Source organism: Lissotriton helveticus, chromosome 9 (genome assembly GCF_964261635.1).
Source record: "Lissotriton helveticus chromosome 9, aLisHel1.1, whole genome shotgun sequence".
NCBI lineage: Eukaryota > Metazoa > Chordata > Amphibia > Caudata > Salamandridae > Lissotriton > Lissotriton helveticus.
In genome coordinates this window covers 17,978,208-17,997,303 of record NC_136070.1, presented here as the reverse complement: position 1 = coordinate 17,997,303, position 19,096 = coordinate 17,978,208, and the positions used below count along the sequence as shown (strand labels likewise).

Genomic DNA, 19,096 nt, shown 5'->3' with positions numbered 1-19,096 from the left:
TTAAGCAACGATTTTATGATGAATCGCCAACGCCCACGCCAATGCTCCGATTGGCTGGATGCGACCGGAATAGAAAGTTGCGGCCACCATTTTATAGTCCTCCAAGATTGAAGGCCTGAAAATTTGTTTGAAACCTAACATAAGGGGTCCGGGTGGAGATACTCTTACCACATATTTGAGAAATGGGTGCGTAAGTGACGCAAGTTATTAGTCAAAAATTGTTTATTTTCATCACGCGTAACATTCGCTACGATGCTGCGACTGCCAGTGCGGTCCCCTGTGTACCATGACAGGGACGTCGTGACTACCGAAGTCATCCTGAATACTGGGAAATATATCAGGTTGCGCTCCAAATGCTTTTGCAGGCACCATCAGGGGAAGAACGGACTCTTGAATTTGAATACGGTTGTTGCTGGTGAAATGAAATCCTTTATTTTTCAATCAATAAGTGCAAGTGGTAAGAAGCGTTTCGGTGATCCCAGTCGCCTTGCTCACATAATATATATTTGTACACACTCGCTGGTCACTTTCACAGACTCATGTAGGCACTCACAAACTCACTTAGACACTTAGACATCCAATCATATATCCACTCACACACTTGTACATCCAGTCACATACCCACTCAGATACTGATGCACTCGAATCGAGCTTTATTCGATTTTAAACATTAAAATCATAAAAGCAGGTATATAAAAATGTTCCATTTTAAATCTAAAAAATTTTAAAACACAGAGTAAATACAGTAGATAGTTTCTATGACATCCATGGGACTACATTTGTGTTAATACATGATATATTCCATCTCACAACCAATTCCTTCTATTATAATTTGCATCTAGCAGTTAAATACTTAAAGATTTCCTAGTCCGGAGTACATTTTTTAAGAAACCCACCATGGAACCAATACAGTAACAATTTCCCAACATCTGTAAATACAAGAAGGCTGGACGACATGGTCTCCATCCACCCTGTTTAAGTAGAGGTTTTATCCATCTTTGCCTCTCGTTGTTATAAAATTTACAAAATAAAGTTACATGCATTGTTGTTTGCAGGGAAATACTGTCACAAGGACAGCAACAGAGTTCCTTTGACCAGTTGCTATTATCTGGATGGCTAATCAAACGGTGGAAGGTCCCAAATCTAAATCTTGTTAGTAGAGATCTACCCTATCCTCAAAGGATACATAGCAAGTATGGTTGAATGTCATAGATTGTAGTAATTATTTGATGCTCGACCACCGTAGGTTTATTCATTTCCAAGGTTAGCCTATTTCCTTCCAGATGGGTCATACAGATTCTTTCAAAATCCTTCCGGTTAATAGAACTCATATTTTCGGGTGTAGAAAAAACTCTGGATGTCCGATATCCTTCATGAAGTTTTTTTACATAACTTAGCCATGAGATCTCATGGGCGTGGTCTAGTCTCAATGCATCAGTTATTATTTCCCTGTTCAGGCCAGTGCTAGCAGAAATCCAAATTCTGTGCCAGAGCAGCATGGGTTGTACCTTAATTATATCAGAAATATATGGTACTCCTAACTCACTGCGGCAATTAAAAACTGGGGCACTCGCGGGGACCGGAAAAATGAATCTTAGGAAGACGTGTTCAATGCACTCACTCTCATAGCCATTCAGGAACTTATGCATCCATTTACAGACTTACTCAGCGAGTGATGCACCCACTTACAGACCCACTCAGACACTCACACACCCACTTACAGACCCACTCAGACACTCATGCACCCACTTACAGACCCACTCAGACACTCATGCACCCACTTACAGACCCACTCACACACTCACGCACCCACTTACAGACCCACTCACACACTCACGCACCCACTTACAGACCCACTCACACACTCATGCACCCACTTACAGACCCACTCAGACACTCACGCACCCACTTACAGACCCACTCAGACACTCACGCACCCACTTACAGACCCACTCAGACACTCACGCACCCACTTACAGACCCACTCAGACACTCACGCACCCACGTACAGACCCACTCAGACACTCATGCACCCACTCACAGACCCAGTCAGACACTCACGCACCCACTCACAGACCCACTCAGACACTCATGCACCCACTCACAGACCCACTCAGACACTCATGCACCCACTCACAGACCCACTCACACACTCACGCACCCACGTACAGACCCACTCACACACTCACGCACCCACTTACAGACCCACTCAGACACTCACGCACCCACGTACAGACCCACTCAGACACTCATGCACCCACTCACAGACCCAGTCAGACACTCATGCACCCACTCACAGACCCACTCAGACACTCATGCACCCACTCACAGACCCACTCACACACTCACGCACCCACGTACAGACCCACTCACACACTCACGCACCCACTTACAGACCCACTCAGACACTCACGCACCCACTTACAGACCCACTCGCACACTCACGCACCCACTTACAGACCCACTCAGACACTCACGCACCCACGTACAGACCCACTCACACACTCATGCACCCACTTACAGACCCACTCACACACTCACGCACCCACTTACAGACCCACTCACGCACCCACTTACAGACCCACTCACACACTCATGCACCCACTTACAGACCCACTCAGACACTCACGCACCCACTTACAGACCCACTCAGACACTCACGCACCCACTTACAGACCCACTCAGACACTCACGCACCCACTTACAGACCCACTCAGACACTCATGCACCCACGTACAGACCCACTCAGACACTCATGCACCCACTCACAGACCCACTCAGACACTCACGCACCCACTCACAGACCCACTCAGACACTCATGCACCCACTCACAGACCCACTCAGACACTCATGCGCCCACTCACAGACCCACTCAGACACTCACGCACCCACTTACAGTCCCACTCAGACACTCATGCGCCCACTCACAGACCCACTCAGACACTCACGCACCCACTTACAGACCCACTCACACACTCATGTATTTTCTCAGACTCACTGAGACACTCATACACCCACTCACAGATCCACTGAAAACTCAGACCCACTCACTCACCCATACAGTCACTCCCACACTCAGTCACAGACTGTCTCAAAGACTTATGGACTCCGTCAGTCATACACTCAAACTCACACACCTACTCAGAACCCCACTCAGATATACATGAACCCACACACTCACCCACTCAAGGCTCATGGACTCACCCAGACACTCTCCCTCCCAGTCGCAGACCCACTCAGACTCCTGCATGCACCCATTCACTCACCAACTCAGAGACCTATGCTATCAGTCACAGGCCCATTGAGACACTCGTACACCCACTCACAGATCCACTGAGACACTTATACACACACTCACAGACCCACTCAGACAGACACACACACACAGTCACTCACACATCTACTCATAGACCCACTCAGAGACGTATGCACCCAGTTCGGTAAACACTCAGAAATGTATGTACCCACACACAGTCGCACTCAGAGATCCCCACATCCACTCACAGACCCTCTCAGACACTCATGCACCCACTCACAGACCCACTCAGACACTCATGCACCCACTCACAGACCCACTCACACACTCATGCACCCACGTACAGACCCACTCACACACTCATGCACCCACTTACAGACCCACTCACACACTCATGCACCCACGTACAGACCCACTCACACACTCATGCACCCACTTACAGACCCACTCAGACACTCATGCACCCACTTACAGACCCACTCAGACACTCATGCACCCACATACAGACCCACTCACACACTCATGCACCCACTTACAGACCCACTCACACACTCATGCACCCACTTACAGACCCACTCACACACTCATGCACCCACGTACAGACCCACTCACACACTCATGCACCCACTTACAGACCCACTCACACACTCATGCACCCACTTACAGACCCACTCAGACACTCATGCACCCACTTACAGACCCACTCACACACTCATGCACCCACTTACAGACCCACTCACACACTCACGCACCCACTTACAGACCCACTCACACACCCACTTACAGACCCACTCAAACACTCACGCACCCACTTACAGACCCACTCAGACACTCACGCACCCACTTACAGTCCCACTCAGACACTCATGCACCCACTCACAGACCCACTCAGACACTCATGCACCCACTTACAGACCCACTCACACACTCATGCACCCACTTACAGACCCACTCAGACACCCACTGAGAGACTCATGCATTCACTCACAGATCCAGTAAGAAAGTCATAGACTTACTTACAAATGTACAAAGAAACTCATATACCTACTCACAGATTGAGTGAGTCTTACGCAACCAACCACAGACCCATTGAGACACAGATGCACCCACTCATAGATGTATTGAGGCAGTCACGCATTTTGTTACAGAAGTATTGGTAGACTGTTGCATCGTCTCGCAGATCCTGTCAAATACTTATACAGTGAATGAGAGACGAAGTGATGCATTCAGTCATAGATGACACTGAAAAAGTTATGCATTGTGTTACAGGGAGTTGTACATGCTATTCTACAGTCGTTTAGATAGTTGCGTGTTTAGTATGTTGGTTATAATCCATTTTGCAGTTGTAAGTTTGGAATGCGGTGGTGTCTATTGAATGCCTGCATTTGTTTTCTGATTTCACGACGTATTCGTGGTGATCACGTTTACCAACGTAATCGCTACGCCCAGCGTCACCGCAAAAAGAGAAAATCGGTTTAAGTGGTTGTTTTTACTCAAACTTACTACAAAAATAGGACTTTGATTAGTGCAGTGATGAATCCCTAGTGTCTAAAATACTGTAAAATGTGTCCAATATGGGTTTTGCACCCCCTAAAATAGGCGCGATTGTCATGGTTACTGTTGGAACTGGCCCTTCTTGCAGGGTCATCCCCAAACTTTTTGCTTCTTCCTCCCTTATTTTTCCTGACCTGTGGCTGTTGGCAATAGGACTCTGGGCACTTTACCACTGCTGATCAGTGCTAAAGTGCATATGCTCTCTGTGTAAAGTGTTATTCTGATTGGATATACATGTTTGGCATATTTGTATCACCATGAAGTCCCTAGTAAAGTGCACTGGGTGTGCCAGGGCTGGTGATGACAAATGCTACTAGTGGGCCTGCAGCACTGATTGTGCCACCCGCATGAGTAGCCCTAAAATGATGTCTCAGGCCTGACACTGCAGTGCCGGTGTGCAGTTTAGAACTGCCATGTCCTCCTGGTCAGTGTCCCCACTGACCAGGCCTAACCCTTCCCTTTTTGTGCACATCAGTCACCCCTATGGAAGGCCCAAGGTACCCCCCTGGGCAGGGTGCAGTGTAAGTAAAAGGTAGAGCATGTACTTGTGCAGGTGACATGCTCTGATAGTGAATTACAGCCATTTTCGCTTTTCACTAAAGTAAGGCTATCTTGCTCCATAGATTAACATGGGGGATGCTGGCTACAGTGGTTATCAGCATTTCTTCTCATAGGAACAAGATAGGACATAAGTATCTAGTATCCCTGAACTCAGAATTTAATAACACATCTTTTAGGAAAGATTGTTTTTAAATCCTGTGTTTGAGAACAGCACTTTTAGAAAGTTACTGTTCTCTTGTCTGACCTCTCTGTGTGCCTTGGCCTGTTTGTGTATTGACTGTCTGGTTTGAGAGTGACAGAGGCTGGGGAATCCCCAGGAGGCTGGCTGAGTCAGCCCTAGGCTGAATGACTGCATTTGCAACTGGAGTGGTGGGAGGAGTTAGCACCTGGGCCTGAATAGGACTGTGCCCGCCCCCCACAGTGCTGGCTCCACCCACTGTGGTGCGTCTGATGTCTCTGCCCTGCACTGTGAAAGGAGAGAAGGAATCATGTCAACAAAGCGCTCCAGGGCTGTGCTTTCCCTCCACAATGCTGGCTCCACCTCCTGCTGGGCGGCTGACGACCCTGCCCCTCACTCTGAAATGAAAGAAGAAGCCAGGCAAACAAAATGCTCAAGCAACACCCAGAACTGGTACAGACCGGGCTCAGGGCCCACTTGCACAAAGAGAACAAAGACTTTTAGGGGTATAAGTACAGGACCCCTGACAACAGAAAATTAGATCATCCTGAAATCAAGAAGGAACCTCTGCCAAGGAGAAAGCTGAAACTGAAGAAGGAAGACTGCCCTGCTGTTGCTCTGCTGGACTGACCTGCTGTTGCTTTGCTGCCAAGGAGAGGGGAAGGACTTTGCTGTTGAGCTGTGTCCCCTGTCTTGAAGGAATCTCCAAGGGCCTGAATAGAGCTGGCTCCCTGTTCTGAAGTCCCAGGAACAAAAGGACTTCACCCCCAGCTTCCCTGAACTCTGCTGAGAGAGTTCTGTCCTTCCTAGAGTGCTTGATCCAGTTGTGGGGCCTCTGGAAGTTGTACCTGGGCTGGGAAGCTTGAAACTAAGCTTGAGAGACTTTTGAAATTGAAAAGTGTCACATCGCTCGCTTGCGGAGCGCATCCCCGACAGTGCGAGAAGTTTCCCGCCGCTACGAAGGTCGAGATTGTCGCAGCGCCTGACGCCGCTGCCAGAGCCATCGCATCCTTCGTTTGCGGGACGCACCAGACCGGTGCGGGAAAATCGAACATCGCTGCGAGTGTCTTCGCAGAGCCTGTCGACGCTGGGTGAGATCGCCGCACCACTTGCTTGCGGACCGCATCACGTCGCTGCGAGCATCGTCGCAGAACCATCGCATCGAGGAGCTGCGAGAGAGAGGATCACCGCTGGACCGCGCATCGTCGCCCCGGAGATCGTCGCAGCCCCTACGAGATCGTCGCATCGTGCCTTTGCGAGAACAGACTTCCTACGGAACCTACGCACCGGAATCCATATAAGTGGCCTTCCTCCCCATACAGACCGGATTCGTCGCAACACGCCCGCTGCTGCAGCGGGGCTGTCGCAAACGCCTCCCCAGGGTCTCAGGAGCAACGCATCGCTTGTTTTCCACCGCACCAGCTTCTGCTTTTGGAACTTTGTTGCAACTAAAAGGTACTGTGAGTAAACGTGAAGCAACTGTGAACTTTTCACACATCTGTAGAGAATTCTATCGCAACGTAGAGAATTCTGTCGCAACCTAAAGAATTTTAACGCAACCTTAAGAACTCTCTTGAAACCATATTCTTGAACTGTGTATGTTGGATTTTTGTCGTTTTGGTCTTGTGTAGTTTAGATTAAATACCTTTATTTTTCTAATCTGTTGTGGAGTCAGATTGTGGTGTTTTCACTGTGTTACTGTGATTGTTGGTACAAATACTTTACGCATTGCCTCTGGTTAGCCTAGACTGCTCGTGCCAAGCTACCTAGAGGGTGAGCAGGGGTTATCTCAGAGGGTTATCTCCTTGCCCTGACTAGAAGCAAGGGTCCCTATTTGGACAGTGGTACCTACCTCCGCCAACTAGAGACCCCCAGTTCTAACAGTTACCGAAGTCATCGCGACTCTCTGTGAAACCGCGAAAACATAAAGTAGGGTTCAAAAGCTTCTTAAAAAACGTGCTAGAAAAATATGTGTACAAATATATTTTTTAAGCAGTGATGGTTAGTAATGTGTATATTGTAATAGAATGATTTTTTTTTAAGTTAAAAATGTTATGTGGTGGGGGTTGTTGAATGTCTGCTTCTGTTTTGCAATTTTGTTACGTGATTGCGATGTCATCGCAAAATAAAATAAATCTCCAAATATTATTTCACAAGAAAATGAACAACAATTTGGGCTCTTAGGTGGCTCTGACAAGAGCCTTTGTATTGAGCGTGTGTATAAGACAGCTACATATAATACTGTATGCATAGTTTCAGGTTGCCATGAAACACCCTGTTCCCTTTGTCTGTAAAGTGAACTCCATAACCTCTATATATTCCATGCATGTCAAAACACAGATTGTTGTTATAGATAGAGCCCATATTATGGTCTTTGATGAATGCAGAAACTATTTTAGTAACCGGTTTCTTGGCTTTGTCAATCTGTGGACACAACTGATTTGACCACAACCATTTCTGTCTTTGGCACATATTCGAGCACACTAAAACAGTGTGAGGAAAAAGCGAGATTAGTTCTGCAAAGATATTCATTCATTAGGATTTCCAGCCCTACCCCAATTAATGTGCCCTGGTCATTGCCACCACAGTGCACTATCATGAGGTGAGGAGCTTGGAAATCCACAATGGTTTTAACCAAAGGCAGTAGCTGATGAACTTTTAACCCTCTCTGGCCATACCAACTAATCTCCACATTTGGCAAACCCAAGTCCCTGTCAATACCTTTGTTTTTTGCAGCTTCTTTAGCTCAATAGACATAGCTATGGCCCACACTCTAAGCATTTTGTAGGAAGGAGTAGCAGCACCCAAAACAGGTCTGCAGCTCAATATCGCAGTTGGTACTATGAAAGACAGTGAAAATGCACGTGGGCTGGTGGTTTGAAAAAACCTTGACATTTGATTGGATGAAGGGACTATGCAGGTGAATAAAAGTAGGTTTCATTTGGAAATGATTAGTAAATAGATGCTTTATTTGCTCTGGTAAATAAATGCGATGCAGAGTTGGATATGCGTTATATGATGTGCAGTAAACCACACCTGCTGTGGTTCATTTTGTAAAAAAACAAGTTCCTTACCTGTACACTGTGGTTCTTCAGTATTGATATCTTTTACAGATTCACATGCTTGAATCTTCCACGTAGTCATGGTGGAGTCCAACGGTAACAGTGAAATAGCAGTATAAAAGCTAAAAGGCGGGCGTAGTATCTGATTTGTTCCCTATACATAGAGGCATCAGACAGGGGTTTATATTTCACCAGATTCGGCTAACTCATGGCTTCATAATATTGGCCCACTGTTGTATGGGGAGGAGGTAAGGGCATGGGCCCCTGCCATTTCTAGGTCGCTCGGTCATCTTTAAGATGGTGTCTCTGCCGCAACAGGTGTTTTGGCTTCAAAATTACCCCTACAACATTCTGTATTTGTGGTTCTGACAAATGAATACAGTCCGCAGCCATTTTCTGTGAGGGGGCGGGTGATCCAAGTGGCTCTCTGCACTGGAGTTCAATCCACCTTTTGCGGAGGGATCCCTGCTGCCGACTTACATTCCTACTATGCTGCCTCTCACCTCCTTAACACTAATGGTTGATGATACGGTGACCAAGATGATCCAGCCTATGCTGTGGAGAGAGGGGCGAAGGCGACCGGTCAGTCCTTGACTTTCTATATAGTCATAGGAGGATTGAGTGCTTGCCTCTGGCAGCCCAGGTGGCCATTCAAATATGGCGGCAGACTGTTTGACGTTTCGGTTGGTGGGGGAGATTAGAGTTTTTTTTTTATATAGCGCGAACTAGACCAGAGAAATCGGGTATCAGAGCACTTTACATGAGGACCAGTTTTGTTACAGAAGGACACATTCATTTTTGTAGGCACGGGGAGATTACGTGATTTGCTCAGAATCACAGGATGTGCAGCGTCATTTCCGAGACTCGAAAACCGGTTCCCCAGCTTCGAGGTCGACCGCTCTAGTCGTAAGGCTACATCCTCTCCCATTGACCGGGGAGACCCTGCTGTGGCACAGGACTTTCCTGTGACAGGTGTTTGAGCTGCTGGGATTCCTAGGCATGGACCTCATTGGCATTTCCACCCGGGAGACGTCATGAGGGGAGCGGTTCTGACAATTGCAGGATGAATACGAACTCCACCACAGGCAATCTTACCAATACTTACAGCTCTTTTGCAAGCCTTATTTCTTAACCTTCCAAACCTGGAGGAATTGCCGGAGTGAGGGCAGGCTGTTAATCGGTGATTTCGGCACCACAAGATAAGATACATTTACCAGACCTTGGTAACACATGGCCTCATCATCTTGGCAGCATTGAGGGAGGCTTGGAGGGGAAACAGAGGATTTGAGACAGTATGATTGTACAGAGGCCTTGCCGGCCCCCGGAGTGCAGCTATATCCTCTAGTCACCGCCTGATCCAATTTAAGTACCTATATAGGGCCTATTATACTAGGCACCGCCAATGGTGGATGGGTGCGATATCCTCCCCCTCGTGCCTCCATGCGGAGTGGGAACATTCCTCCACACGGTCTGGAGTTGTACCGCATTGTAGCCCTTCTGGAGGGGAGTGAGCTCGTGCCTGGCCCGGGTGCTGTAGTGGGAAGTTCCACTAAACCCCAAGCTAATTCACCTCCATAGTACAGAGGTAATTGGAGGGACAGCATCTTTTGTTCCGGGGGCTATCGTTAGCTAAACGTGAAATGGCCCAGCATTGGAAGGCTTGGGAATGTGGATGACGGCTATGGACAGGTGCATGGGGTTGGAATTTGCAGTATTTCAGGTGAGGGGCTGCCTCAGAAGCATGGTAGGAACTGGCGGCGGCTGCCAGATTATCGAGGCATTTTGTTATCGCCTGTACATCCAGCTGAAGCGCTCATTGAGATGGAAGTACAATTGGAGATACAGTAGATGGTCCCAATTCTTTGTACGCTGCATGTATCTATGGGTATCCTTGATGTACGGGGTTATGGGGGGTAGTGTCATGTCTGTGCTTGTCTTGTTCAATTATGTACTAATAGGATCATCGAGATCTGTTGCATAAATGTATAGGTATCAATGCGAGGGCCGTCCAGGCCTTCATGTACTAAAATCTGCAATAAAATCTCTTAAAAAAAAAAACACAAAGCATTCTGGGGCTGTGCATTTGTTCAAAAATGCCATCTGTAGGGATTAGGAATATGTGAAAAAGCTTTGTGAACTGTCACTCTCTCACATAGAACACATCACTTTCAAATCCAAATCATGCAAAAATAAAAAAGGTTTTAAAAGGGTGAATTTTGCAGCGACAAACAAGCATTCTACCTCTTACCTGGATCACAATGTATTTTAAAAGAGCATCGAGGAAATAACCGGTGAGGTCTTCCTGCCCTTTGTCCCCGGACTGCGGCGGTACAAGTGGCGTGATTTCTTCTGTCATAACTTGGGCTGCAGAGGAAGTGAAACAGAGGACATTTAAGACCAACAAAGAGCATCTCTGTTACCGGACAAGCATTTTGAGTATAAAAATCAACCATTCTTCTAACTCTCCAAATTCTTAAACCTCCAAAAGTTCTAAGTTTCGAAAAAAAAAGGGAAATGCCCCAATGTAGACCTTGCAAAGGACAGTAAAAGGGAAACCCTCTATGATTCAGAGAAACTCTGCCGTACCCTGGTGCCCGTTCACAGAGGGGTTTATGGACAGAGAGACCAGGATGACTTTACTGTTGCAGAGACAGACACAGAGATGGCTCTTAGATGAATGTCAGTGTGGGTCATTGTATCATACGGATGAGGTCCAGGCTAGCTTGCTGCAGTGTAGAGTTTGTAGCTTACATAGCAGGGTTAAGAGTTTCACTTACCATCGCTCAGGTTCAAAGGAGGGTTGATCAGACTCTCCAGAGTGCGCGGTCCGTGCTCCCACTGGGGAGAGGGGAAGCCCGGGATGATGCAGGCAAACATGGCCATCTGCTCCTGGCTGCAGTTGTACTGGAGGGCCTGCAGCCACAGAAGGAAGAGCCGGAGGCCTTCAAGCCGGATCTGGAAAAAGAGACCAAGAGGCGATAACCAACACAGAACATCCTTGCAAAGTTCCCCTCAGAGTTCAGGGGTGCACCCAACCAACCACGACATGAAATGTAGCACTCAGGGCAATGGACAGAGAAAAGGCCTTAATGAAACGCAAAATAGATGAGAGCTCGATCGATGTCATTTCACACACAGGATCAATGAAAAGAGTCCAGCACCCTCTGACAGGCACAGCAGGGGACTGAGAAGCACCAATCCATTCACACACAGGATCAATGAAAAGAGTCCAGCACCCCCTGACAGGCACAGCAGATGACTGAGAAGCACCAATCCATTCACACACAGGATCAATGAAAAGAGTCCAGCACCCCCTGACAGGCACAGCAGGGGACTGAGAAGCACCAATCCATTCACACACAGGATCAATGAAAAGAGTCCAGCACCCCCTGACAGGCACAGCAGATGACTGAGAAGCACCAATCCATTCACACACAGGATCAATGAAAAGAGTCCAGCACCCTCGGACAGTCACAGCAGATGACTGAGAAGCACCAATCCATTCACACACAGGATCAATGAAAAGAGTCCAGCACCCTCGGACAGTCACAGCAGATGACTGAGAAGCAGCAATCCATTCACACACAGGATCAATGAAAAGAGCCCAGCATCCTCTGACAGGCACAGCAGAGGACTGAGAAGCAGCAATCCATCCATTCACACGCAGGATCAATGAAAAGAGTCCTGCACCCTCTGACAGGCACAGCAGATGACTGAGAAGCAGCAATCCATTCACACAGAGGATCAATGAAAAGAGTCCAGCACCCTCTGACAGGCACAGCAGGGGACTGAGAAGCACCAATCCATTCACACACAGGATCAATGAAAAGAGTCCAGCACCCTCTGACAGGCACAGCAGGGGACTGAGAAGCACCAATCCATTCACACACAGGATCAATGAAAAGAGTCCAGCACCCTCTGACAGGCACAGCAGATGACTGAGAAGCACCAATCCATTCACACACAGGATCAATGAAAAGAGTCCAGCACCCTCTGACAGGCACAACAGGGGACTGAGAAGCACCAATCCATTCACACACAGGATCAATGAAAAGAGCCCAGCATCCTCTGACAGGCACAGCAGAGGACTGAGAAGCAGCAATCCATCCATTCACACGCAGGATCAATGAAAAGAGTCCTGCACCCTCTGACAGGCACAGCAGATGACTGAGAAGCAGCAATCCATTCACACAGAGGATCAATGAAAAGAGCCCAGCACCCTCTGACAGGCACAGCAGATGACTGAGAAGCAGCAATCCATTCACACAGAGGATCAATGAAAAGAGCCCAGCACCCTCTGACAGGCACAGCAGATGACTGAGAAGCAGCAATCCATTCACACAGAGGATCAATGAAAAGAGCCCAGCACCCTCTGACAGGCACAGCAGATGATTGAGAAGCACCAATCCATTCACACACAGGATCAATGAAAAGAGTCCAGCACCCTCTGACAGGCACAGCAGGGGACTGAGAAGCACCAATCCATTCACACACAGGATCAATGAAAAGAGTCCAGCACCCTCTGACAGGCACAGCAGATGACTGAGAAGCACCAATCCATTCACACACAGGATCAATGAAAAGAGTCCAGCACCCTCTGACAGGCACAACAGGGGACTGAGAGGCACCAATCCATTCACACACAGGATCAATGAAAAGAGCCCAGCATCCTCTGACAGGCACAGCAGAGGACTGAGAAGCAGCAATCCATCCATTCACACGCAGGATCAATGAAAAGAGTCCTGCACCCTCTGACAGGCACAGCAGATGACTGAGAAGCAGCAATCCATTCACACAGAGGATCAATGAAAAGAGCCCAGCACCCTCTGACAGGCACAGCAGATGACTGAGAAGCAGCAATCCATTCACACAGAGGATCAATGAAAAGAGCCCAGCACCCTCTGACAGGCACAGCAGATGACTGAGAAGCAGCAATCCATTCACACAGAGGATCAATGAAAAGAGCCCAGCACCCTCTGACAGGCACAGCAGATGACTGAGAAGCATACATTACTGGAACATCAAACTTGTTGGCACTGCACATTAGGGTAGCTATCTATGAGATGGTACTGACTGCAGAAGAATGTTAAGTGCAGATCCCTGGGATATCAAACACACAGAAACAAGGAACACAGGTTAGATGTCTAAGTCACACAGAGCAGACGTCCAGCGAGGTACTAAACCAGAGTTAGCACAGTAAGGCCTACTCCAAGTCCAGAAACCACACAGCGGTGGAAAGAGCCGAGGCCAGCCCTGTACACAATAGAAAACAAGGGATTTCACATGCTTCGGGCCCACAGATAGACAAACACTGTCTATCGTGATTAGACCAGGCGAGAGACACTGCACTGAAGAGAAGTAACTCTTAGGAGGTTGCGCTGAGCTGCTTGAGGGGAGGCCCCCAAGAAATGCACGATGGGGTTGGTGAAGGAGGGCTGCGCACTGAAGAACATGAATCCAGTGATAACAAAAACAGCGAACCACGAAGCTTGCCACAAAATCCCAGACTCGAGGAAAGCCATAGAAGCCAGACAGGAGCGAAGAAGGCCCAATGGAGGAGGTTGCCATGAGAGGTCTTATCCGGGGAGGCTTCCATGAAGAGCATGAGGAGAATGGCTGGGGAGGCAGGAGGAATAACATAAAAGGTGAATGGTGGCTTTGCTGTCATGAAGGCCCCACAGACGGGACTGCCATGAAGAGTTTTACGAGAAGGAAACCGTCATCCACGGGAATACATTACACCAGATCTGAACTTCTGAAATGTCATACAAAATGCCCCAATGTGTGTGAGAATGGACAGGATGCGTTTCATTTACCTTTAAGGAGTTGCCGGTGTGAAGCAGCTTCTTCAAGATGGAACCTAGAAAGAGACAGAGATGACATGAGATCCTGTTCCAAAAGGATCCTCCCTCGCGGCGGTGTTGGAGCTCTCGGTCAGATCTGGTCACATCTCTGGACCGGATCTTTGGCACCCTCCGGTTTGTTCTGGGTGATCTTAGAAACCCTCTGGCATGGTCTTCGAGCCAGAGGGTAGATGAGAAGACCACCATCAAGACAAATTGTAACCCCTCAAACAAGCGCTTGGATGACAACATGAGGTGGTTTGAAGCGCTTCACAAAAACTCCAAATATAATTAAAAATAAAATAAACATGACTGAAGAGGAACAATGTTACACAACTTGTAAAAATGTAATTTTAAAATAATAAAAGGAAATAGCATTTTTGTATGAAGCAGAAATATATTACAGTTATGAATAGCCTCCCATTTATAGTACAAGATATTCTGGAGTGAGGTCAATGGAAGGATTCGCTGAGAGAGAACACCTTTTTTAGGTAGGATCTGCATTTGCATCACAAGAGTGAAGATCCTAACTAGATCTCCTCTCTTACACCTAACATTGTGAGTAAACTCTACAGCTCACCCATAATGGCTCATACTAAGAAGAACAAACTGCATAATCAGCCATGTAACTTATCTGTTCATTACTTTCTCAGGCATTTGCAAACACAAGGTCTTTCTGGGACTTCTGTGACTTTCGAGCAGTCCCCTGGGTCACTCTTAGGACACTATACCAGAGTAGTCCCCTTTGCCTCCTCAAACCTTCGCATTGAAATCTTAACATAGAATGAATATATTTCCTTTTCAGGGCATTTCTTGACCTTTAAGGTGTCGGCTAGAGGGCAAGGTTGAAGTAAGTCTATCTTCTGTGCTAGAGTGAAATCTGTTTGTTTTCAGGACAAGTCAGAGCGATTCTGCTTCAAAGCTGCTGGGGCAACTAATGCTGCTCCTCCAGAGGTCTTTACATACTGTGAAGTACTAATAGATTGTGCTTTATCATGTACAAAGTCATTTTCAGAGTTGTAAGGCCGTGAGTAGGGTGCTGCCCATGAGATTCAAGTCGGAGAGCTAACAGTTTCTTCCAGACAGACTCTGCAGCCACTGTGTAAGGAACACGCCTCATACTGTCCTGTGAGCAGGTGCAGGGCCATGTTTTACCTCAGCCATGACACGCCTGGAAGACCACGGTGTGGACAAGAGTGAAACTGGTGATGGTCGATACTGGCAGCCATAGTGTGAGCTCTCATGAAAGTATATGTTTTTAGCCTGGTACAGCTTGGATGTTTCCTCACACTTCATCCAGGATTAGAAGGCAACGCAGAGGTACAGCGCATCCACACTCGCATCTTGCAGAGACGTTAGAGCCTCAGGTCAACTGCCTGACAATCTTGAATCTCTGACCTGAACTTGGTACAGGCGGCAGGGCACAGCCAGCTGACCCTGCCCCTGCATATATTATTTATTTATTTATTAAACAGTTTTCTATAGCGCGAACAAGACCCTTCGGTATCAGAGCGCTTAACATTACAAGAGTCCATCTTGTATAACAAGATTATATTAGACAATTTTAGTTTGGAAATGATATCACACTAGGTTAACAAGGAGTACAAGTTTACAACAAATAAACAATGACCTGAAGTAGGTTAGATAGTTAATATATGTGGTGTACTAGGTCTTCCTGTATATGATTGTTTCGATGAGACTTCTCCTGTGCCATCTATGTTCTCCATACAAGGGTATATCTTGGACGTCTCTGATTCAAGGAGTTAGTGCCGAGCTATCATTTCTATGGAAGGAATATACTCATAAGAAAGATCTTGGTTTCCCTCTTAAAAATTGCTGAGTTTTGATTTTTTCAGATATTTGGGGGAAGTGAATTCCAAATTCTAGGGGCCGCTCCTGAGAACGCTCTATCATAGGTTTTTTTTCTTCCTGAAGACGGGCGGTCTCAGCAGCAGCTCCTTGGCACTCCTGGCTGGTCTATTTCCGCCAGATATTTCAATTTTTTGTGCAAGGTATCTCGGAGTATTGAAATGAAGCGCTTTGTGGGTGACACATGCCATCTTTAGCTGAATTCTGGTTTCGTAAGGTAGCCAGTTCAATGCTTTCAGGTGAGGGGAGATATGATCACATTTCCTCGTTCCTGTGATAAGTCTTGCCACTGCATTGAGGCATGCTTTTAATTGAGCCGTGGAAATATTTGGTAGCCCAGCCAATGTTGTACTTCCATATTCAATCCTCGAAATGACCAATGATTGCATTGCTAGTTTTAGATCCGCTTCAGATAAAAATGGTTTCATTTTTCTCAAGTAATTCAGATGAAAACGGGCGCTTTTTGCCATTGCTTTGATGTGGGCTTTCATGTCGAGGTTCTCGTCCAGTGTGATTCCTAGTGATTTCGCTGAGTCAACTAGGGTGGGGGTGCAGTTTAACGCCGTGATCAGTTTAGACCATTCCTTTACTACCGACTGATTCTTATGAGGTGAGATTAGTAAAAATTCAGTTTTATGTGCATTTAGCTTCAGATGATTGATAGATAACCATTTTAGTGTCATTTTTAGGGCCTCGTTCATTACGTTGATGTCTTCCAAGGATGTGGTCTTGATGTATATCTGCGTGTCATCCGCGTACATGTGGTAGGATATTTTGGAATTTCTGAGAATTTCTGTAAGGGGTTCGATATACAGGTTAAACAGTGATGGAGATAATGGAGATCCTTGCGGAACTCCAATTATGTTAGGGCATAAAGGTGATAGAGCTTGGTTTACCAGGAATCTTTGGGTTCTATTCTGTAGGAAGGATTCAAACCATTTAAGCATGATGCCAGATATTCCCATCCTTTCATGTAGTCTGTTCAAAAGTTTTTCATGATTAACCGTGTCAAATGCAGATGACAGGTCAGGAGTATAAGCAGACAAGATTGATTGTTATCTAGTGCCTGAAGAGCATCATCGACAATGTGCAATATCGCCGTTTCCGTACTGTGTCCTGTTCTGAATCCTGATTGGCAGTCATCCAATAGTGAGAAATTGTCGATGTGTTGACTCAATTGGATTTGCACACACTTCTCTATTAGTTTGGCAAGAAGAGGGATGTTGGTAACTGGGCGATAATTATTCGGATCTGCAGGGTTCGCTGTTGGTTTTTCGATAATCGGGACTACTTGACCTGTTTTTAGGCAATCTGGAAGGTTCCCCTGGGATAAGGAGGCGTTTATGATTTCTGTCCAGATTGGGATCGCTGAATGGCTGATTTCTTTCAGGCATTTTGTTGGTAGAGGGTCATTGTAGTGATTGTTGGGTTTGATGTCAGATAGCGTTTTGGCAATGCTATTCTGATCTAGTAGTTTGAACATGTCCCATTGTGCCTCGTTTTTCTTCATATTATCCACACTTTTCTCTGTGGTAATGATCAATGAAGGTGTGTGGAGTTCAAGGTTATTTGCTGCGTTTCTGAGTTCTCTTTCCAGCGTGTCAGCTTTGTCTGGGAAAAAGGTTGCGAATTCTTCGCAGCTTAGTTGTGTATTTGTGACTTCTTGAGCCGATTTGGCCAGTTTATTTGATTGTTGTTTTATAGTCTCAAAAAGTTTCCGTGGTCTGTTTTTGGCGTTATCCAGTTCAGAGCTAATAAATTCCTTCTTGGATTTGAGGATCTTTTTGTTGTAATCATTTCTGATTTTTCTGAGGGATTTCAGTTCAGGAGATGATGGGTGTTGTCTCCATTTTCTCTCTGCCAGTCTCAATTTCCTCCTGTCTTCATTCAATGTCCCATTGAACCATGGGTTTTTTACCTTATCTCTAACTCTTTTCAGTTTTAGTGGTATGGTGGCGTTGACTATTTTTGTTACTGTAGTGATTAGTTAAATCATTCACATTCTGTAAGTTGTGAGGTATATTTAGGTCTTTCTCGCAGCATTCAATTAATAATTCCATATTTACATCTCTGGTGTCTCGCATCCATCTTTTGGTTTTCATAGGTTGTGTGCTCTTAGTCTTCTTCCATGTGGGTATCAGGAAGGTTATGGCATGGTGATCTGACCAGTCGCATGGCTCTATTGAGAGGACTGACGTGAAATCTTTTTTGGAAATTATCCAGTCCAATGTGGCTCCTTTCGAATGAGTTGGCTGTGTGCATGCTTGGGATAGGTTTAGTTCCGATAAGAAGTCTTTAAGAGCGTTGACCTGTTTGTCGTTGTTGTTATTCCAGTGTAGATTAAAATCCCCAAGATATATGTTATTTGCTTCAGAGTTGGAGTTAGACGTGATGATCTCCATTAGCTGGTCTTTGAAGGTCATATTATTACCTGGTGGGTGATAAAGGGCATGCAAGTAGCATCCCTGATTGTTAGCCGATCTTAGATTGAGACCTAGATATTCGCAGGATTCTAGTGGGTTGGAATGAATTTGGCCAACTTCAAGATTTGATCGGTGAATGCAGGCTATACCACCCCCTGACTTTCTTAGCCTATCAAGTCTCACAATATTATAATGAGGGGGCACCAGTAGAGCCATGACTGGGGACGAGGATTCTGATAGACATAACAATCCTTACAGAAATTTGGCTATGTCCTGATTAATGAAGAGATCAGCTATGTCAGAAGCATGTTTGGTTGCTGACCGACAGTTAATCAGTAGGCATTTTAGT

General features: G+C 46.4%; 1 protein-coding gene across 4 annotated transcripts in view; it reads right to left on the bottom strand.

Annotated features, from left to right (window-relative positions):
- The window catches only part of RALGAPA1 (Ral GTPase activating protein catalytic subunit alpha 1), a 575,362-nt gene that overhangs the window by 399,723 nt on the left and 156,543 nt on the right, over window positions 1-19,096 (bottom strand). For all 4 annotated transcript variants that reach the window (XM_078659361.1, XM_078659359.1, XM_078659360.1 and 1 more), the window contains exons 5-7: window positions 14,429-14,472; window positions 11,390-11,567; window positions 10,861-10,976 (exon numbers count right to left, since the gene is read on the bottom strand). In XM_078659361.1, the coding sequence (XP_078515487.1) occupies window positions 10,861-10,976; window positions 11,390-11,567; window positions 14,429-14,472 (338 nt within the window). The remainder of the gene's footprint in view (window positions 1-10,860; window positions 10,977-11,389; window positions 11,568-14,428; window positions 14,473-19,096) is intronic.